This window comes from Perognathus longimembris, chromosome 28 (genome assembly GCF_023159225.1).
Source record: "Perognathus longimembris pacificus isolate PPM17 chromosome 28, ASM2315922v1, whole genome shotgun sequence".
NCBI lineage: Eukaryota > Metazoa > Chordata > Mammalia > Rodentia > Heteromyidae > Perognathus > Perognathus longimembris.
The window spans coordinates 76,744,007-76,767,234 of record NC_063188.1 but is presented as its reverse complement, the minus strand read 5'-3'; the positions used below and the strand labels follow the sequence as shown (position 1 = coordinate 76,767,234).

Below are 23,228 nucleotides of genomic sequence, written 5' to 3'. Positions count from 1 at the left end.
CTGTTCTAGAGATCCCCAACAGTTACAAGTTTTGATTTTGATATGAGGAGAGTTCTAGAGAAGCAGTTTTTAAGGATGAATTTCCATAATTGATTTTGTGCTTTCTGTAGTTGGCTAATTTGATTTACACCTAAAGCTGCTAAAGATTCTCCTGGCAGTATAGATAACACTCATAGTTCATGTCATAAATTGTTTAAAGACATATACAATGTAAAATCATTTAATACTCCTAATTCATCATTCATGAGATGCAATGAATTTAGTGTTTCTTTTTTTTTTTTTTTTTTTTTTTTTTTTTGGCCAGTCGTGGGCCTTGGACTCAGGACCTGAGCATTGTCCCTGGCTTCTTCCCGCTCAAGGCTAGCACTCTCCCACTTGAGCAACAGCGCCGCTTCTGGCCGTTTTCTGTATATGTGGTGCTGGGGAATCGAACCTAGGGCCTCGTGTATCCGAGGCAGGCACTCTTGCCACTAGGCTGTATCCCCAGCCCCGAATTTAGTGTTTCTATACACAATACTTTTGGACCTTTGTGGAAAACTAGGGAATACAGTGATGTTTGCTAGGTTGCTCCTAGTATCCCTGGACAGAGTAATAAAGGAAAAGAATTAGCTCAGGGATTCAAGTTCCCAGCACGAGATGAGCATAAATAACCTAAAGATTTCCAAGTGTTTCTTAAAGAAAAATCTCTCTTGTAGCTATCAGGCTAAAGTTGCTAAAAGCCAAACACAATCTGCTGAATTACAATGCAAATGTAACTTTGCATTGGGAGAGATCCTAAAGTTAAAAAGAGTGCTAGTTAAATCTAAAATACTAGCACATAATAAAATGTACAGGTCTCTAGGCATTCATACACAATGAGACCAAAGGAAGACACTCTTAGGAGAGGGATAGAAAGATAAAATGCCTATGTGCATCTATCTGCTCATACAAAGTATTTATGAAAATGAACTGCAGGAAATGAAAACAATAGTTTTCTTTTTTGCTGTTTTTGTTTTCTTTCCTTTTTGTTCTATATGTTTGTATGTCTTTGAGAGTGTTAGGGGAGGGACAAAGGGTGAAAAAATGCAACAATGGTACTCACGGGATACTATGTTGAAAATTAACCATATAACTTATGGTGAGATGGGAGGGAAAAACCAGGAGAGCATGAGGGAAGAGGTGACACTGTCCAAAAAGAAATGTAGTCTTTACCACACATATGTAACTGTAACCCCTTTGTACATAACATCTATAATAACAATAATTTTTAAAAGTGAGGTCATTAATTAGGAAATAGTATGCAATAAATCAGGATGGAGATGTTGGTGGTCCATGGATGAGCCTGGTTACAGGGAACTCTTAATTTCTGATGGGTTAGCTTTACTAGAAGAAATGGCTTTACCATTCCTCAACCAATCCTTACCACTCCTTTCCAGTCCCCTGTGGTATTAGCCAGTCCACTCTTGCCTTAGGAAAGCAATCCTAAATTGCCTGGGGAAACAGTTCCCTCAAATTTTCTTTAGAAATGGAGGCCTGATCTCAGAGAGACTGAGATTATCAAGGGACTTGCAAGCCTGTTCTATTGCCTGCCAGGAGAGGATCATGTTTCCATCTGTGGCTGCTCTTGCCATCCCTTCCTTAGTACATGCAAGGCTCACGGCTTAGTATTAAGTACTTGTCCATTTTCAATTGCTGGTATTGAGCAAGGCCATGTTGCTTATTGGGATGCCCAAGATCACTTCTAATTTGCAAAGGTCAAAGGTCAGGGTCTCTCCAGTAATAAACCCCATGGATTGAGTTCCTCCAGACCTTGTCTGGGGACCTTGTAGCCCAAAGCGTTCCTTTCTCTTCTGGAGTCTGTCAGTTAGCTCTGGCAAAAATCAAGTTTCCTTGCCCTGAACTTACTTATCTCATCCATGCAAGTTTCCCAGAGAAATTATGGAAAAGGACATGTCCTTTAAATCCTCAAATGTCAGAGCTAAAGGGCCCTTGGAGACCAGCTTGCTCCAAATCCCCTCATTGAAAAGAATGTATAACTTCTTTTGCTCAATTTCTACATTCCAAGGAATCCCCAAGGTCAACTCATAATAAAAATCAGGAGTAAGTTAAGAGCCAAGTAAATCAAGGAAGTAAACTATGGGACCCAGCTGTGCTCTAGGAGGACTGAGTCTTTAGAAGTGTAGTCTTGGTCTCCAGATTTGTTTATCAGGGATTTTCTTCAGGGACAAATGGAGGGAACTGTGGTGCCTTGGGGAGGGGTGAAACTGTAGTGTGATTAGCTTTCATGGAGCTGGTGAGTTTGAAAGATCCTACTTTGAAGGAGTCTGCCTTTCTTTCTGGCTGGTCCAAGCATTATGGGGAGTTGGCAAACTGTGTGCTTTGTACCTCCTCTAAAATGTGCCTATGTGGGGGCTGGGAATGTGGCTTAACGGTAGAGTGCTTGTCCAGCATGCATGAAGTCCTGGGTTCAATTCCTCAGCACCATAGTTATAGAAAACAGCCAGAAGTGGCACTGTGGCTCAAGTAGTAGAGTGCTAGCCTTGAACAAAAAGAAGCCAGGGACAGTGCTCAGGCCCTGAGTGCCAAGCCCTAGGACTGGCAAAAAAAAGTGGCTATGTGGCTCCTCTACTCAGATCTTTTAGTGAATAAAACCTGTGTTAGGATAGGTTTTTTTGTTTTTTGCCAGTACTGAGGCTTGAACTCAGGGCCTGAGCACTGTCCCTGGCTTCTTTTTGCTCAAGGCTAGTACTCTACCACTTGAGCCACAGTGCCACTTCTTTGTGTATGTGATGCTGAGGAATTGAACCCAGGGCTTCATGTATGCAAGGCAAGTACTCTACCACTAGATCATATTCCCAGCCCTAGGACAGTTTTTGGAGATAAAGTTTCTGTCACATATTTATATTTGCAATACAATCCATCCCATAAAAACACCATACAAAACATTCTTCCAGTTTATATCTAAAATTATAGGTGTTTTTTTTTTCTCCAGATCTTGGGGCTTGAACTCAGGAGCTGGGTGCTATCACTGAGCTATTCTGCTCAAGACTTGAACTGTACCACATGAGCCACAGCTTTACTTCTAGCTTTTTATAATAGTTAATGGAGTTGAGTCTCACAGATTTCCCTACCAGAGCTGGCCTCTAACCTTGATTCTCAGATCTCAGCCTCCTGAGTAGCTGGGATTACAGGTGTGAACCACCAGCGCCTGGCTAAAACAGTGTAATTTTTAAACTAGATTTTCCCAAAACAAAATGATCTAAGCCTGCTAAGTTCTTATGCCTAGCAAGAAGCAAACTAAAAGAACAGAATAGATCTAGAAACTTAGTATTGGTTCCAAAGGAGATTTTGGGGACTCACAGGGAACTTACCATCCTATACCTTTGTGTTTTTGGAAATATTTTGTTAGAAAATGAAATTTATTAATTGAAGGAAATTACTTGAAATGGCTTGAAGGTGGCTTTATTTCACACTTTGGGGTAGGTCAGTTTCCACTGTGATTCTGAGTAGCATTTAGCCATGAACTGGGAAGAGGTGTGTGTGGGGGGGGGGTGAGTGTTCACATGGCAAGGCCAGGAATGTCTTTTTCAACTTGTTTGTAGTCTGAGATAGCTCATCCATACGCTCTTGTCCCGGACTTGGTACCTGACACTTTGGCTCACTAGCTAGTGCTCTGCCAACTGAGCCACACTTCAAATTCCATTTATTGTTTCTCTTTATGCCAGTCCTGGGGTTTGAACTCAGGGCTTAGGTACTGTCCCTGAGCATTTTTGCTTTTTTACTCCCTGTCTCCACTTGGGCCACAGCTTCACTTGTTTTTTTGTTTTTTGTTTTGTTTTTGTTTTTGTTTTTTTTTTGCCAGTCCTGGGCCTTGGACTCAGGGCCTGAGCACTGTCCCTGGCTTTTTTTTTTGTTTTTTGCTCAAGGCTAGTACTCTGCCACTTGAGCCACTTGAGCCACAGCACCACTTCTGGCCATTTTCTATATATATGGTGCTTGGGAATCGAACCCAGGGCTTCATGTATATGAGGCAAGCACTCTTGCCACTAGGCCATATTCCCAGCCCTTCACTTGTCTTTTAATTGTCAGTTGGAGATAAGAGTCTCATGGACTTTCCCTGCCCAGGCTGGCTTCAAATTGTGATCCTGAGAGCTCAGCCTCCTTCCTGAGTAGCTAGAATTATAGGCATGAGCCTGTAATCCACACTAAGAAAGGTTTTGATATCCATGCTTTTGGAAAGGGAATTATCACAGGTTAAGTGTGGTGTTCTTCCAGTTCTAAATTGGCTGAGAATTGAGATTGGACTAATATGATTACTTAAGGGACTTGTACCTGTGTTATAACCTGTCTTGAGTCCTTAAAAAATCCAACATTATCACCAGTGTTAAAAAAAAAAATAACAGGCTGGATGCTGATAGCTCATTTCTGCAATCTTAGCTACTCAGGAAGCTGAGATCAGAAGATCACAGTTTGAAGTCAGCCCAGGCGGGAAAGTCCATGAGATTCTTATCTCCAATAAACTATTCAGAAAAAGTCAGAAGTGGTGCTGTGGCTCAAATGGTAGGGCACTAACCTTGATCAAAAAAAGCTTAAAGACAGAGCTCAGGCCCAGAGTTCAAGCCCCATGGTTGGGGGAGGGGGAAGCAAACGAGAGAGAGAGAGAGAGAGAGAGAGAGAGAGAGAGAGAGAGAGAGAGAGAGAGAGAGAGAGAGAGAGCACATGCTAGAGAGAATGATGACAAATTTTAATTTTTTTAATTTTTTCTTTTTTTATTCACGATCTTGCCCAGCAGGGCACCCGGTATTTGAGCAGTGCTCAGATGTATTGGGCAATACAATCGCAGTTTGCTTGATGGTAGCAATGGCTCCAGCTGGGGTGAAATGCTGCTAAGGGTGTGGGGTGGGGAGGAGTAAGATGGAGAGGAGTTGGAGTTCTCAGCTTACAGGTTGGCCAGCAGCCAGTCTAGCAGTTGTTTTCTAGCCATGTTGCCCACGGCTTCATCCAATTGGCGTTCCTTAGCAAATTTCATGACCTCTTGAAGAAGATCTCCTACGCTATAACCCTTCTCTGCTGCTTTGGCTGAAACTTCAGGCAGCTGTGAAGAGAGAAGTTATAGTTTGAGTCTTCCAAGGCTTTTTGGAGGAAGAATCTATCCCTAGCCCTGCCTCTTTTTAATCCCCCTCATCGTAGCCCCCCCACCCTCACCCCTGGCCACCCATGATTCTAAAGGAGTAAAGTGTGTCACAGAATGGATGGCATTCCTTTTCTTTTCCCTTGAGCCTTCTCTAGTGACATGGATCACAGATTCTTGTGTTTACCAATATTTCTCACCAGGTGTTAGGTCCTTAAGTTAGTCTGTGCTGATTGCTATGTCAAGGTTTAGAGTTACTGTTATTCTGCTCCCCTTAAGAAAGCATGAGATTGAGGGTAGGGAGGATTGTCTACATAGATTTAGTTCCTGGATTGAAAATAATTTGGCTAAATGATTTTTCTGGAATCCATCTAATGTAGCTGTGGGATGTGTGTGTGCGTGCGTGCGTGGTGTGCTTGAGCTGACTTTCCTACCCCTAGTCATTCTATTCTTTTGTTCTTTCTTGTGCCTTGATCCATTGCTTACCTTCTCCAATTGTCCATCTTCATCTCCCATGAAGTAGAGCATGGGCACATTAAACTGAGAAGCTGCAATCCATTGTAGAACAGCCTGGAGTTGTTTCTGCAAGTTGCTTGTTGAACACTGATTATTGACTATGACTTCTGGCCCACAAGCATTTTGATAGTTCTGTGACATCCCACCTTCATGACATCTGGAACTGCAGGCTTCTTGTTCTAGCTCAGCGAGAGCCCCGTTGTTGCTATACTTAGCCATGATCAGGCATAGTTTCATCACTGATTCTACAAGTTGATCTATAAATTGGCGGTTCATTTGTTTCATTCCACTAGCAAACTCCATTTCTAGATTATCTGGGCAGCAGTCTTCTTTGTCCGGTTTCTTGGAGGTACAAGGTTTGTTTGGTTTGGGTTCACAACGCTTACTCTCGCCTTCACATAGTTCATCACAGTTAAAGGAGCTCTCATTAAGAAGTTTCTGAATCAGTGACAGAACAATATTTGACATGTCCATCTTCTGTGAATCCAGCTGTTGATTCTCTTTTGCAGATGTAGATGGTCCACAACCTCCACGAGTTTCAAGATGTTTCATTGAGACTGCTTTGGCACTTTGGCCACCTCCACACTTTTCATACTGGGTACTCTGAGCCATGTATCCCATTGAGGAACCAGGGCACTCTTCCTCACATGCATCTTTTCCCTTAGCTTGATGAGTCAGATGGTACTGAATCAGCATAAGGGCAGATACAATCAGGTCTTTAGCTAGTGAATCAGTGGAAGGGCTGAGCTTCTCTCTTTTGTCCTCTTTACTAGGGCATATTTTGGGAGGCATCTTGATGGGGCACCCTTGTTTTTGGTTCCACATATTCAGGCTTTCCTTGAGGATATGCTCGCTGACTCTCTCAGCGCTGGTCAGCGACTTGCATGGGTCTGGTTTTGTTCTACATTTATCTTTTCCTTTCATCTCAGCTTTCATAGCTGAGAATTCAAGGCTCTGATTCTTGCACTTTGGATCATGTGTCCCAGCTTTTAAAGTGGCATATGCCAGACTCTGAGACTTTGACTCTTTTTTCTCACCCAGCAGGGCACTGACCAGACGCTTCAGCATTGCTTCCATGATATCAGCAGCGTTCTGTTTGCCATGATTGAAAAGATTCCTCTTGACAGCAGAAACAAAATCTGAGTCGGTCATGAGGACACCAGTTATGTTATGCAGGTTTTTCATGCAAGAATCAATCAGATCAGACACAATGTCTTTGGTGTGCTTTAACAATACCCTCTTTAGGACTACACAAGCTGGGATTGGTTTTCCACAGCTGTGTACCTTCAGAGTTTTCATAACGGATACCATCATGTCTGATGCCACTTGATTTGCATAAACCATAAGCCCTTTACTGATGGAATCCGCAAATTCTTTACTATCTCTCGGGCACATCTGCTTTTCTCCACTTTTATTCTTGTTGGATAATTCACTGTACAGAAAGGTTTTCCGGCCACAGTCCCGTCCCTCTTCTCCAGGTCCACGCATTTCTGCAGATGTCAATTCTACTGCTTCGTGGGCCATTTCAGAAGCAATCTTGCTAACAGCACTTCTAGGACTGATTTTCCCTTTCTCACAGGAGGGTGGAAATACGGAATGATGAAGGCATTTATTTCCACCTTCCAATTTGTCCTTAATTTCTTTACGGGCCATCTGGATCACCAGAGAAGACAGACGGTTGACATAAAAGGAAAGATCATCCATAGAGCATTCTCCTTCAGAGGAATTACCTGCTCTCTGGCTGCTAGGAGATTTATTGGCAGGATTTGAGGGACTTTGGTTATTATTGGTGTTTTTGGCTGCTGTCATTTCTAGACGTCCGTTGCCTATATAATCCATATTCAGTTGATCAGCATATACACTGTAGCAGTTTTCAGGGGTATGAGAATGTTCGCCTTCAGTGTTTCCTACTTTATGTTTACAGCTAGAAGCTGAGGGACTTAGAGCATGTTGAAAACCCAAGGCATACTTCTGGAGATCATTGAGAAGCCAATTCAGGACACAGAGGGGATCAGAGGGAGCTTGTTTGAATAGGCATACTGAACCCTCCGTCTAAAAAAAGAGAAGAATACCTATACGTAAGGGCTTGGGTAGGATACAACTTTCCCCTATTTTATTTAAAAGACAGATTTGAGTTTAGGGAATTTGCATGGGACATAAAATCCAGTGTTATACATTAATGTACAGTTGTTGGAAGTGGAGCTGTGGTTCAAAATGGCTCAAAATGAACTCAGTGTCCAGGTCCTGAGTTCAAGCCACTCAACCAACAATAACAAAAAAGAGTATATATCGTTGTTGACTTAACTGTACACAACTGTTATCAGTGGTTTGAGTTTATGTATGTGTTTGTCACAATGTAAAAAATATGTTAAACTAGCCTGGTGCTGGTGGCTCATGACTCTAATCTCGGCTACTCAGGAAGCTGAGATCTAAGAATTGAAGCTTGAAGCCAGTCCAGGAAGGAAAGTATGTAAGACTCTTAGCCTCCATTTAACTACCAAACATCTGGAAGTAGAAGTGTAGCTCAAATGGTAAGAGCTAAGGGATAGTGCCCTGGCCTTAAGTTCAAGCCCAAGTTCCTGTACAAAAAAAGCGTCAGTTTTGTGTACATGTATGTATCAAGCAATTTGTGTGTGTGAACAATAGATTTGTAAATGTGTCCATCTGTATTGCTCGTGTGTGAAAGAGTGCCATTCTGTGTGTGCATGTGCATATGTATGACCATGTATAATCAGCTGGAATAATATGGTGATATCATTATACATGTGCATGTCTACTATATACGCTAACATGTCCATGTTAATATGTACATGTCTGTGAACCTCAATATTTGGTTGTGTATGTCTCTGAGTATACAGATAAGGAAGTGTGGATTTGAGTAATCTCTTCACTTTATCCATCATGACATAATATATTCATGAATGTGTCTTATGGGTATGTGCAAATTGATGATTGTATAATGAATATGGATAGTGATAAATTGTGTGTCAATTTATGCTACAAATTATGTCAGTGTTTAATGATTTGTATGCCACTGTTGAATGTTCCAGGACCTTTAAATATGTGTGAATAAATGATGTTATTTCATTTGTATTAGTGCTCATTAATGCATCACACAAGTGTGTGAGTCTATCACTTTAGGTAAGCTTTTGTATATGCATGTTAGCATTATTGTGTATGATGATATAAAACTTGCTGAGATATACCTGAATTTGTATGGTTACTATGTGTTAATATGTTTTTTTATGCATTGTGTGTGTGAATGTGACTATGATTGTTCATGTGTTTCATTTGTGAACATGTCACTGCATCTCATGACTATATTTTTATATGTGTATAGGTCTATGTATATGAATGCTCACTGTATTTAGATTTATTTTGTCCATGCATATGTGTTTGTAAATGTTACATGTAGCCAGGCATTTTTTTTTTAATTAAGAAAGGTCCTACTATATAGCTCAGGCTAGCCTGAAACAGGCAAGACAGCCCAGGCTGGCTTCTCACTCATGACTCTCTTGTGCCACTACACTTAGCTGGATTATTTTGGATTACTTTTTTTGGTCAGACATGAGGTTTATACTCTGGGCCTGGGTGCTGTGGCTGAGCATTTCAGCTCAAGGCTAGCGCTCTAACCCTTGAGCCATAGAGCCACTTCTGGTTTTCTGGTAGTTAATTGGAGATAAGAGTTTCACTGACTTTCCTTCCCAGGCTGGCTTTGAACCATTATCCTCAGATCTCAGCCTCCTGAGTAGCTAGATTACAGGAGTACACCACTGGTACCTGGCTGGATTACTTTTTTGAACTTGAACTCAGCGCCTGGGCACTGTCCCTGAGCCTCCCACTTGAGCCACAGCTCCACTTCTGGTTTTTGGTGATTAACTGGAGATAAAAGTCTCATGTGTGATAAAGTCTCATGACTTTCCTGCTCAGGCTGGTTTCCAACCATGACCCTCAGATTTCAGACTTCTGAGTAGCTAGGATTACAAGTGTGAGCCACCTGTGCCCTGGTACTAGATCACTTTTAAATAGTGTAAACGTGTTATTGATATCTGTTTTAACTTCCTGTATATTTATATTATATATATGTATATATATATATATTTCTGTGCTTTGTGACTGTATATTCATGTCTGGCTAAATGTATTATGTACTATGCACAAATCTTCAAAACATTACCAAGTATTGCTGCTCTATCATTCCATTGCTTCATCCCCTCTTTACACTTAGATTTGGGAAACATGAGGTCATAAAGAGACCAACCTTTTGTATTAATGTTGTATAACTTATTTTTCTTCCTGGGGGTGGGCTACTCTCCTCATTTCAAAGGTGTCTGGGACAAGAAATATTTCAGCTATAGCATATGAACATACAGATACAGAACAGAAAACAGTTGACTCCTCTGCACTGAAGCTGAATATCTATATTAATGCCAGCCACTCTATGCTTGTGGGAATGAAAGGCTGCTTTTTTGTGTGCACTAGTGCCTTCCTTAAACCAAAAGGCTAACAGACAACTTGAAACTTATACAGAAACAAATGGATTTGGCATGTGACTGGGGCATGCAAATCTGTTTGCTTCTAACTCAAAGATGCTCTACAGCCTGAGGGATTCCCTTGAACAAGAAGATGAGAACTAGGTACTTAAATTTTTCATTGTTATGGGTTCTCTCGACTATATGTTCCTCTTCCTTCCTTTTCAGGATTTTGGGCAATGTAGAACACATCACTCTATTATAAGATTACATCTTTGTTAGAGTAAAGAATAGCAAGATTATGTTTGGAGTAAGTATCTAGAGATGAGGAGAAGGCATTCTGAGACCCTGTGATTGATAAGTGTCATGTTTTAAGTACCTAGGTATTGAACTTACCGTATTTAGGTACCTGAATGTTGACCTCAGTCCTATGTTGTCTAGAATATCATAATATACAAACTGATGGCCTATTGAACAGTACTTTTCTTACTATCTCTGAACCAGAGTCCTCAGACTCAATATTGGATCCTAGGAATTAGGAATGGTAGAATCTCAGATGCTAAGTCTACCTTAGATCGATCTTGTTTGTCAGTGTCCTTGATCACGATAATTTCTTTTTCTTCCAGATTTTCTAAATTTAATTCACCTTCTGACCTGGAACCAGCAGCACCCTATGAAATTAAAGGGTTAATTTGTTTTTCTTTGGTTGTACTGGGGATTGAACAAAGGTTCTTGCACTTGCTAGACAAGCACTTTAACATTCTAAGCACTCATGCTAAAAGGTGAGGGTTTTTATTTTATTTTATTTTTGCTGGTCCTGGGCTTAAACTCAGGGCTTAGGCATTTTGCCGGAGCTTTTCCAGGTTAAGGCTAGTGTTCTAGCCACAGCTTTTGCTTCTGGCTTTATTTTTTGGTGATTAATTGGAGTTTCATGGACTTTCCTGCCGGGGCTGACTTTGAACCTCAATCTTCAGCTCCTAGTCTCCTGAGTAGCTAGGATTACAGGCATGAACTACTGGTGCTCAGCTTAGGGGTGAGATTCTTATGAAGTTGCTTTTCCAGACTTTAGATTATGAATGTTATGTCTATTACCATTTTTTTCTGCACAAGAGTAGGCTTCTAAATGCTAGTCTTTGAAAAAAGACAAATTCCTTCCATAAATTATTACTTTGTATCAACATGCTTATAAGACCATCACTCCCAAGACCCATACTCGCTTAGTCACCACTCTTGGATAGGTTGTATTTTTAAAAGATTTTTTTTCTCACATGCTATCTTCCATGATTTATTTTAACTTTACCAAGTATTTAAGTGGTTTCTGAAATGAGATTTGGTATCAAGAGTGACAATAGGCTTGGCATTATTGGTTCGTGGCTGTAACCTTAGCTACTCAGGAGACTAAGATCTGAAGATAACAGTTCCATAGCAGCCCAGGCAGGACAGTACATGAGGCTTTTATCTCCAATAACCACCAAAAAGCCAGAAGTAGAGTTGTGGCTCAAGTAGTAGAGTACCATCCTTGAGTGAAAAAGCCAAGGGACATTGCCCAGACCCTGAGTTCAAGCCCCAATACTGACACACACAAAAAACCCCAAAGGATGACAATAACTTCAGAACCAGAGACTCTAAGCTCATAAAAATAGTGGCCTTCTTCCTGATTTTCCTCTTTCTGCCCTCTGCACAGCCTTCCCCTTTCCTCATACTTCACTGCTAATCCTCAGAAGTTTCCTGCTCCCCTTCAACTTTGAGCAGAAAATACCCACCTTGGAATCTTTATCTTCCACATTCAAGGTGGACACATCCACGAAGCATATCTGCATCAAATTAGGAGGGTAAATTTATATTAAACTCTAGAGAAAGCCCATCGTTTCTCCTTTCGGAGGTCATAATGTTGTGATGATTGATAGTGTTTGTAAAACTTTTTGCAGAATGTGACATATGCAAGTACTTAATAAATATTAATATTGTGAGTATTAATGGACAAACATTCGTAACTTTGCTGTATTTCCTAAACATGAACACCAATATGATGTAAAAAGGTCCAAAAAATAATATCCACACGTTGTGAACCCTGAGAAGTGAGCTGCCTTACCTAAGGGATATAAACCCAGCTTGTACTGGAACTAGACTTACTGAGAAACAATATGTAGTACTTTTTTCCTTGTGCCGGTCCTGGGGCTTGAACTCAGTACCTGGGCACTATCCCTGAGGTTTTTTACTCAAGGCTAGTGCTCTACCACTTGAGCCACAGCACCATTTCTGGCTTTTTCTGTATGTGTGGCTGAGGAATTGAACCCAGGGCTTCATGCATGCTAGCCAAGCACTCTTCCACTAGGCCACATTCCCAGCCTCTCAGGCCCCACCACCTTTCTTCTCAGCCCCCCCTACTTTCTTCTCAGGCCCTTCCCTCTCCTCTGGCCCCTCACTCCCCTTAGGCCCTTCCTTCCTCCCCCCATACCCCTCCCTCACCTCAAGCTTCCTCCTTTCTCCTTAAGCCTATTCCTCCCTTAAGGCTTCTCCTCTTTCTGAGGCCTCTCTCCCCCCTCAGCACTTTCTCCCCTCTCTGCCCCTTTTATCTCCCCTCAGGCCCCTTATCTCAAACTTTTACCTCCCCTTCAGTCCTGCCCTTCCCTCAGATCCTCTCCTTTCTCAAGCCCCTTCTTTTACTCCGACCCTCCTTCTCCAAGCCCCTCCCCTCCTTCAGGTCCCCCCCTCCCCTTAAGCCTTCTTTCGCTTCCTGCCCCTCTTCCTCCCCTTTAGTCTCTCCCATCCCTTCCCTCAGGACCCTCCCTCCCCTCTACCCACTCCTTACCTTAGGACCTCCCTTCAGTCCCCTCCATTCTCCTCAGGCACCCCCTCTCCTTCAAGCTCCTCCTTTACCCAAGACCCCTTCCCTTTTTTGGTTGTTTGCCAGTCCTAGGGCTTGAACTCAGGGCCTGAGCACTGTCCCTGGCTTCTTTATGCTCAAGGCTATCACTCTACCACTTGAACCAAAGCGCCCACTCCTGCTTTTTCTGTTTATGTGGTGCTGAGGAATCAAACCCAGGCTTCATGCATGCTAGACAAGCTCTCTACCACTAAGCCACATTCCCAGCCCCCCTCCCCTTCTCTTAGGCAGTCTCCCTCCCCTCAAGCTCCTCCCTTCCTTTAGACACCACCTCCTCTAGACCTCTCCTCCATTCTCAAGTAGCTACTACCCCTCAGGCCCCTTTCTTCCCTCAGACCCCTCCTTTCTACACAAGCCCTTTTCTTCCCTCATGTCTCTCTCTCATCTCAGGCCCCATCCATACCCTCCCTTATCTCAAACTGCTGCCTTCCTTCAGGCAGCTCCCTCATTTCTCCTCAAGCCTCTCCTTTTCCTCTCATCCTCCCTTTCCTCAGGCCCCTCATTACCTTAGGCCCCTTCACTCAGGCCCTCCCTTCCCTCAAGCTCTTTCTTTCCTTCATATCCCTCCCTCTCCTCAGGCCTTCCCTTCAGGACCATTCCTTCCCTCAGATACCTCCCTTCACTAAGGCCTTTCCTCAGGTCCCTCACTCTCCCCAGTCCCCTTCCTTACCTTAAGCCCTCCTTCCCCTCAAACTCCTCCTTTCCTTCATGTCCCTCGTCCCCTCCCCCACTCAGGCCCCTCCTTACCTTAGGCCCCTCCCCTCAGGTCCTGCCCACCCTTCAGGCCACTCCCCAAGGCCCTTTCCTCCCCTCAAGCTCCTCCTTTCCTTCAGGCCCCTCCCTCCCCTCAGGCCCCTCCTTTCTCTTAGGCTCCTCCCTCCTGTCAAGCCCCTCCCCTTTCCCCAGGCCCCTCCTTTCCTCCAGGCCCCACCCTCCCTTCAAGCCCCTCCCACTTTCTCAAGCCCCTCCCCTCTCCCAGGCCCCTCCCTTCCTCCAGGCCCCTCCCTCCTTTCATGCCCCTCATTTGCTAAGGCCCCTCCCTTTCTTCAGAACCCTCCTTTCCCCTCAAGTCCTCCTCCCTTCCCTATGGTCCCTCCCTCCTCTCAAGCCCCTCTTCCTTCAGGCCCCTCCTTTCCCTAAGGCTTCTCCCTTCAGTCTCCTCCCTCCTCTTCCCCCCTCCCTCCTCTTTCCCCCTCCCTCCTCTTTCCCCCTCCCTCCTCTTGCTCCCTCTCTTCCCTAAAGCCCCTCCCCAACTCCATTACATCACTCCTCACTCTGCCCCGCCCCTGATTCATCCCTGTGTGATGTATAAGTGTACCGGTCCCCAGTGTTTGGAGAAATCACTGTATTGGTCTCCATGAATTTATCTTGAACCCCAGTATTTCTGTATTAATAAACCAATTTTTCTACTCCTTGGTAGGCATTGGTTGGTATAGTGCTTACCACTTTTCGTTCTTGATCTTGTTGTCCTTTGGGGCTGTAAAGATCTACCTTGCAAACGCCCCTGCGGCTATGTAACCAATCGATATCATCAGACATCTGCAAAGAGGAAGAAATCTGAAATGGTTATATATGATTTATAGAAATAGGGTCAGCGTGGATAAAGCTCTTTGGAAAGGGCCATAAACTCCATCTCTGCTTTATAAAGGTTTGATTTAAGAACTATAGGGAAAGGTGTGAGCAGTAGGGAAGGACACTCGAAACATTTGAAGTTGAGGCACCGAATTATTAAAACTTTTACTAAAATTTGTGGCTTCTTTTCATTTAGACTTACCACACCAAGCATTTGGAGCCATGGTAGTATCTCACTGACTTAAGAGAACACCAGGTAGGAATAGTAGTAGACTGGGAAGAAATTCAAAAGACTTTGGGGATTACATTTAGTCATTCACTTCTACCCAATTCCATAACAAAATCTCACTATACCTTCAAAGGGTAAAGAGCTCACTTTACCCCTTTAATTGTAGTTAACCACAGTGCAACCAGTCTCATTACAGTAAGTGAAGTTAGGGAAAATATCTATAAGAAATCAATCTGGGCCATTGGAAAGACTAAGGTTATTACCACCAGAATGAATTAACTCTTTCCCAACACAGAAGGTTCTGAATATCAAGAAAATTCAATCTAATAGTTATAAATGTACCTCGAAGAGATAATTATCTGAGGAAAGCTCAAACATTGATTCCCAAGAATCAAGTTAAATTTTACAAGGACAAAAAATGTCTCTCAACTTCCTTCAGCCTCTCTGCTTCCTCCTACTCTGATTTGGAGCTAAAAGTAAAAAGATAGTGAGAGAGTTTTACTTTGTAAGACCAATTAAGAACTAAGTAGACTTGTTTGGTATCTGGGGCTTGAATTTGATTTCTTTGTAGAAATGAACAAGAAAACTCATTTTTCCCAAGTATCAGAGAGCTATTGAATTCCATCCCTTATATATTCCATTCCCCTTAGCTTCCCTCAAATTTTAGATTTTATTTCTTTTAGTTTTCAAAACAGTCTCATATTTTCTTCCTTTCCTCTTCTCTCCCTCAGTTGCCTTTCTCTCCCTCTCCTTTCCTTCTCCTCCCCTTCCTCACCTTCCTCCTTTGTTCTTTTTTTCTATTTTTCTCTCTCCCTTCTACTCTTCTTTCCCTTCCTTTTCATTCATCCTTTCACTCATTTCTCACTTGTTACACTTTTATAACAGCTATCCCCTAATGGCTTTTTTTTTCTCATGATAATACTACATTCCCTTCCTACTTGGCTATCCCCAATATATTTTGGGCTTTGCCTTCTAGAATCTCTATGAAATCAATCTTGAAAAAGTTGTACAAAACAGCTTCCAATTCCTTCAGGTGAAAGAATTATCTTGTTTTGTTTTTAAAGAGCAAGTGAACACTAGCATAGAGAAAGAGAGAACAGAGAGGTCCCACATGTGATTTGAATCCGATCTCAATTCAAATATTAAAAAAAACATAAAATGTAAAATGTATCAACTCATTACCTTGATAATGAAGTTCTATAGGACTTTTGGCTGAAATTGTGCCACCCAGAAGGGAGATGTGCCCCTTTAGATGGAACTGGGCTGTGCCAAGTTCTTGGGCACCTGTAGCTGGCTTCCACCCCCGTCAGCTGTTGGGCCAGACTGAGGAGCCAGGCTGATCTTTGCTGGCTTTAACCCTGCGGTATGTCATGGGGTTTGTTGGGTCACAATGTCGATGCTATAGCAACCTGAGCCAAGGTGTGGCATGCTGGCAAATTCAATAACCTTTTCATATCTAAAGCACACTAGGCTGCCTGCTTAGGACACATTTTTTTCCACTATGTCTAGAAGGGTACAAACATTCTGCAGTTCAGGACCTTTCAAAATCATCCCTTTCCTTTATGTTCTAGACCTCAAGGAAAATCTGATTGCATCAATAAACACTTTGGTGGAGAACTACATTTTTCACATACAGACTTCCTACCAGTCCTTTATCAATGAAAGTATTTTTACATTTTAGATTATTTCTTTTTTGAATTTCTCAGTTGTGTTACAAAAAAGATCTGACTTTTACATAGGAACAGAAATATTGATCAAAGTCTGTTTTGGTTATCACAAATAAAATGAAATAAAATGAAAGTTGGAAGCTGCCTTAGCAACTTTTGTGATTTCACTTCATCATTAAGACACCCTCACTTTGGCCAGGCATGGTGCCACATGCCACTAATTTGTTATTTTGGAGGCAGATATCAGAGGATCATGGTGCAAGACTAGCCTGGGAAAAAGTTAGTGAGAGCCTATCTCAAAAACAGAGCTGAGTGTGACAGTGCACGCCTGGGATCTTAGCTACCCAGGAGGTGGAAGTAGTAATATTATAGTCTGATAATGGCCTGGGCAAAAGTGTGAGAACTTACCTGAAAAAAAAAACTGAAAGTAAAACAGCTGGGGCATGGTCTAAGTGGGATAGCAGAATATGAGGCCCTGACTTCAATCTCTAGCACCTCTTCCCCAAATAAAACCCCTTTAACTGGTAAAAAAAAAAAAAAAAGAAGTCTTAAGATGTCCCTACCTTTGTTGTATCACAGAGAGAAATCATTTGGGTCTTTAGATGATATTTTCTGGTGATTTGGATGCTGCGATGACCCTTCCAGTTTGCCTCAAGATGTTAGATCTTTCCTCAACTCTCCATACTCTCCTAAAGCCTTAACAGCAAGCTGGTACTAAACTTTTAACTTCATGACATCACTATTTCTACAGAGGATAGTGACAGCATAAAGTCATGGGCTTTATTCTTCTAGTTGATTTAAGTGGTTTGCAAGCTCTGACCTTCACTATGAGATGTGCGTATCCCAGAAATCGACTGATCCTGTCGGGACAGGGTCATGAGAAGACTAAAGCCCCTTTTACTGTTTTCCATTCTTGCTAATGCTAATGGTTGGCTACAGTATTTTTTGGAGAATTTTCCATTACACTTTGGGATGTCTTCTATTTAAGTTAAAAATATTAGTCCACATCAAATGGCTCTTCTCTGTGTTCAGGCCATACCTTTTTCTCCTCATCCTTTCTCTACTTTTCCACTTTCATCTCATGTATGTGAATGAATACATCTGTACTCAAAATCAAGATGATCCCCTAAATAATAGAGATTCATATTCTTGGTTGTATTTTCAATTCACTACTATTCTTGAGATTTCATCTCTTAATGCTGCTAGTTCATGGTGTCAGGGAGAAACATAGCTGGACATTTTTTAAATGTACTAAGATTCTGTTCAGGCTACCACATGGAGAGAGAGAGAGAGAGAGAGAGAGAGAGAGAGAGAGAGAGAGAGAGAGAGAGAGAGAGAGAGAGAGAGAGAGACTTCAGATGACCAGAGCTTAATACCATTGAAACAAAAGGCAGGATGTACTGATAGAAAAATATCAAGGTATTTGGAGGAAAATGATTAGGGTATTTGGTTAAAGTGATTATAGTATCTGTGTGTTTGCTAACTGGTGATAATTGGATTCTTACTCTCCCACAGAGGTTAGGTTTAGGACACATGGACCTAATTTTTATTAATGATTACCCTTCAAAGGGATGGTTTCCAGGTCCTTGAAAAATATGCTCTCAGGTCATATATGATAATATTTCAAAGAAACAGAGAATGGATTTATAATTTTCAGTTTTCTAAAGTATATGATCTGAGGAAAGGGGCTCAGTGCTTGTAGTCACATCTTGGCTGGAACAGAGAGTAAACTGTTTTGACAATGTTGAATTTTCTTAGGCATAGTGTGTGTTTGTGTGTGTGTGTGTGTGCGGGAGAGAGAGAGAGAGACAGAGAGAGAGAGAGAGAGAGAGAGAGAGAGAGAGAGAGAGAGAGAGAGAGAGAGAGAGGGCAGTCCTGGGGCTTGAACTCAGTGCCTGGGCACTGTCCTTGAGCTTTCTTGATCAAGGATAGTACCCCACCATTACAGATTTTTGGTGACTAATTGAAGATAACTGTGTAATGGATTTTCTTGCCTAGGCTGGCTGTGAACCAAAATCATCAGATCTCAACTTCTTGAGTAGCTAGGATTACATGTGTGAACCACAGACTTTAGGCAAGCATCTTAAGGAGGTTGGCATGCTTGTCCTATTGGGGACATGGCCATAAGATTATAAAACCTGTGCTAGTGTTTGTTCAAGTCTGTTAGTGCTTGTGTATATATATATATATATATATATATATATATATTATATATATATGTATATATGTATGTATATATGAGTGGTGGTAGATGAAATCGTATCTGCTGGATATCAACTCAATAGAGTCTAACGTTTGAAGAGTCTTTACCAATGGTGATCAGCTAATCCTCAATACAGGACATACTTTTTCTTTGCCACCCTTTCCCCCCAAGGATTTAAAAATACACATGTATAGTTGTAGGGGATGGCTATACCTTTAAGACCTGGGACTGCTGGCTGCCAGCTAGTCCCACCTCCTTCCAGGTCTGAAAATGGAAGAGACAGCCAAACCAGCCCTACCTCTCATCTGGGAGCACATGTGTCCTAACGGCGCAGTCAGGTGCCCAGAAGGCGGTTCTGTGGGAAGTGTCGTTAGCCCGTGGGGGAGGTCCTAGGGCACTGCTCTTGGATGGACATGCTCACCAGCCTGTTGCTAGCTCCTGGTAAGTCCCTCCCCTTCCCTCGTCATTACTGCTATAAGTCTGATTGCCCCTCCCTTGAATAAACAGAAAGCCCTTGAAGCTTCTCCGAGTGCCCGCGCGTACCTGTCTTCCTTGGCGAGTATAGGGAGGGGGAGGGCATTCTCGCAACCACACGCTGACCGAGGCTATCTGTGTCCCTGGCTCCCGCATCACTTCCTACTGGCCAGAGGATATGCGTTGAGAGCGATAGGGGAACACATAAGGGAATGAAAGTCTTGGTCTCTCCACAAAGGAGAGGATAGATTTAGCCCGGCATATAGTAATTAATATATAAAGCATGAAAATTATACATATTTACAGGGTATCATGAGGAGTTTAATTATGCTTATATATTACATATTTTTAAATCGAGTTAAATATAACTATTTCCTCAAGGATTTACCTTCTTTGTGTTGATACTGGGGCTTGAACTCAAGCCTTCACACTTTTTTTTTTTGCTCAAGGCTAGAGCTCTACCACTTATATTCTATTTCTGGCTTTTCAATGGTTAATTGGAGATGACAGTCTATAGACTTCTGCTGGGGCTGCCTTTGAACCTAGTTCAGATCTCAGCCTTCTGAGTAGCTAAGATTACAGGTATGAGCCACCAGTACCAGGCTAGATTTATTGCTTTCATGGTGAAACATAAAAAAATCATTTCTACTGTGTTTTTGTTCCCCTGGTATTGTGGCTTGAACTCAAAGCCTGGGCAGAGCACTGTCCCTTACCATTATTCGCTCAAGGCTAGGACTCTTCGATTTGAACCACAGTCTTATGGACTTTCCTGCTGGGGTGGCTTTGAACTCCAATTCCTGTTGGGGTCCATCTTTCTCGCCTTGATGGAAGGGGCTTGATGCACCTCCCCCAGCCTTGGGGAATGCGGCCCTGCTACCCCCTCTGGATTGGAATCCAGAAAAACCGGTTGGACCAACCCCATGCCAGCCAGCCCGGCGCCTACCAACCCCGCCCTGGCTCGGCGCGCTCAGAGTGACGTTAGCCCTTGGGGGTCAGGTGATACCTTTCAGCCTATCAACATCCTGGCCAAACCCCACCCTTGGAATCATCTCCCCTTGTCCTTATCTCAATAAAGTTAGTTCGCTCTAAGAAGCTGGCCCCGTTGCTTGTGTTTGTTGCAGGCGATCACACATCTACAGCAGATCACGTGCTCGTCAGGTCGGAGCAACCCCCACGTCCCACTCTAACTTACCTGCAGGCCGAGGGTTAGGGGAGAGGATGAAAGGAGGGTGGAAAGAAAGAAGGAAGAGTCCGAGCCGGGAGGGGAAAAAACCCCTAAAAATCCCCAGATCTCAACCTCATGAATAGGTAGAATTATAGGCATGAGCCACTGGTACCAGGCATCTTCCAGTTTTTTGAAATAAGCAAGTATATTATTGTAATCTCTACTTATCTTACTGTTCAATAGCACATCGCATCAGAAGTTCTTGCCCCTCTCTAATTGGAACAGTACCCATTGGCCAATCTTTCATACTCTTATTCCTCCTAGCCTCCTCTGCTTCTGATAACTATCATTATACTCTCAATGTCTATGTGATCAACTGTTTGAGATTCCATACATGAGTGAGATCATATAGTAGTTGTGTTTCTGCACCTGGCTTATTTCACTTATTATAATGATCTCTAGGTCTACCTATATTATCCCAGATGACAAGATTTCATTTTCCTTATAGATGACTAGTATTCTATTCTGCATAGGTACCACATTTTCTAATCCATCCATCCATCAGCTGATAGCCCCTCAGGTTGTTTCCATTTGGGGCTATCGTAAATAGTGCTGTGCTGAACACGGAATGCAAGTATCTCTTTGACATGCTGATTTTATTTCCTTTGGATATATACTATATGCTGGATCATATGACAGTTTTAGCTCTCTCTCTCTCTCTCTCTCTCTCTCTCTCTCTCTCTCTCTTTCTCTCTTTGTTTTTTTTTTTTTTTTTTTTTTTTGCCAGTCCTGGGCCTTGGACTCAGGGCCTGAGCTCTGTCCCTGGCTTCCTTTTGCTCAAGGCTAGCACTCTGCCACTTGAGCCATAGCGCCACTTCTGGCCATTTTCTGTATATGTGGTGCTGGGGAATTGAACCCAGGGCCTCATGTATTCAAGGCAAGCTCTCTTGCCACTAGGCTATATCCCCAGCCCCTCCCTCTTTGTTTTTATATTGTGCTGCTACTGGGGCTTGAACTCAGGGCCTCATGTTCTGGATCTGTTTTGTTTCACTCATGACTGGCACTTCTACTAATTGAGCCACATCTTTAGTTCTAGCTTTTTCCTCATTAGCCAGAGCTAGGAACCTCTCAGATTTGTCTACCTGAACTCACTTTGAACCTCAAGTCGCATATATCAAACTCTTGAGTATCTAGGATTATATATGTGAGCCACTGACACCTGGATTCTAGCTTTATTTGTTTTTGTGATACTGAGGTTAGAATTTAGGGCCTTAGACTTGCTAGGTAGATATTCTGCTTTTTGACCCATACCCCTGCCCCCTTTTGCTTTCATTATTTTTCAAATAGGGCTTTGATATTTTTTTCCCTGGGCCAGCCTAGATTATGATCCTCCTATTTATACTTCCTAAGTTTCTTAGAAAAAAGGTAAGCACCATTGTACCAGATTTTTCTTTTTCTTTCCTCTTTTTTGATTTGCCCATCCTGGGGCTTGACTCTGGGCCTGAGCACTGTCCTTGAGATTATTTTTTGCTCAAGGCTAGCTCTCTACCACTTTAGCCATAGTGCCTCTTCTGGCTTTTTCTTAGTAGTTTATTGGAGATAAGAGTCTCCTGGACTTTCCTGCCTCAATGGCTTCAAACTTCAGTTCTCAGATCTCAGACTCCTGAGTAGCTAAGATTACAGGTGTGAGCCAGTGCTGAGATAGTGCCCAGGGTTGAGATAGGGTCTTGTAAATTTTTTGCCTTGGCTGGCCATGAACTGCAGTGCTCCTGTTCTCTGCCTCTGGAGTAGCTAGGATTACAGGTCTGAGCCCTCATGCCTGGCTTAGCTTGAGTCTTCTTTTGTGTGTGTGCTGGTCCTGCAACTTGAACTCAGGGTCTGGGCACTGTCCCTGAGTTTTTCTGCTCAAGGCTAGTGGTTTACCACTTGAGCCACAGCTCTACTTCTGGGTTTTATTTTTGTGTATATTATTTAGAGATAAGAGTCTTATGAGCTTTCCTTCTTGGGCTGGCTTTGAACCATGATCTTCTGATCTCAGCCTCCTCAGTCACTAGGATTATAGGTTTGAGCTACCAGTGTCCAGCTAGCTTGAATCTTTGTATGGTTTTCCATAATGACTTATTAGTTTACATTTCCACCAAAAATGTACAAGGACACCCTTTTCTTTACGTCCTTTTATACAGTTTTTATCAGTTTTTGTTTTTTTGATAATAGCTATTCTAACAGGTGTGAAGTTAGTTGTATTTTGTGGTTGTGATTTGTATTTTGATTATTAGTGAGACTGAGAATTAAAAAATGGCCATTTAAGCCTGGGGAATATGGCTTAGCAGTAGAGTGCTTGCCTTGCATGCCTGAAGGTCTGGGTTCGATTCCCCAGCACCACATATATAGAAAAGGCCAGAAGTGGTACTGTGGCTCAAGTGGTAGAGTGCTAGCCTTGAGCAAAAAGAAGCCAAGGACAGTGCTCAGGCCCTGAGTCCAAGCCTCAGGACTGACAAAAAAAGCCATTTATATGTCTTCTTTTGAAAAATGTTTGTTTCATTAAGTGATGCTGGGAAAAGTGGCTGTTCAACTGAAAAATGAAATATGACACTATCTTCTTTCCAGTTATAAAAATCAATTAAAAATGAATTAAGTACTAGGCACCAGTGGCTCATACCTGCAATTCTAGCTAGTCAGGAAGGTGAGACGCTTATCTCCAATTAATAAGCAGAAAGCCAGAGGTGAAACTATGGCTCAAGTAGTAGAGTGCCAACTTTGAGAGAAAAAGTTAAGGGAAAGCACCTAGGCCCCAAGCTCAAGCCCTAGTACTCTCTCTCTCTCTCTCTCTCTCTCTCTCTCACACACACACACACACAGAGTCACACACATACATACACACACAAAGGATTAAATCTCAGAACTAAAATTATGAAGCATTTCAGGATATTGGAA

The 23,228-nt window shown here is 42.5% G+C and overlaps 1 protein-coding gene across 1 annotated transcript; it reads right to left on the bottom strand.

Moving 5' to 3' along the window:
• Positions 1-4,918: 4,918 nt before the first annotated feature.
• Positions 4,919-17,124, bottom strand: Akap4 (A-kinase anchoring protein 4). The gene is made up of 6 exons (XM_048336536.1): positions 17,016-17,124; positions 14,428-14,523; positions 11,861-11,911; positions 10,667-10,768; positions 5,597-7,678; positions 4,919-5,074 (listed from the first exon to the last, which is right to left on the bottom strand). The coding sequence occupies exons 1-6, from the start codon at positions 17,040-17,042 to the stop codon at positions 4,919-4,921; spliced, it is 2,514 nt and encodes an 837-aa protein (XP_048192493.1). The 5' UTR covers positions 17,043-17,124.
• Positions 17,125-23,228: the final 6,104 nt, after the last annotated feature.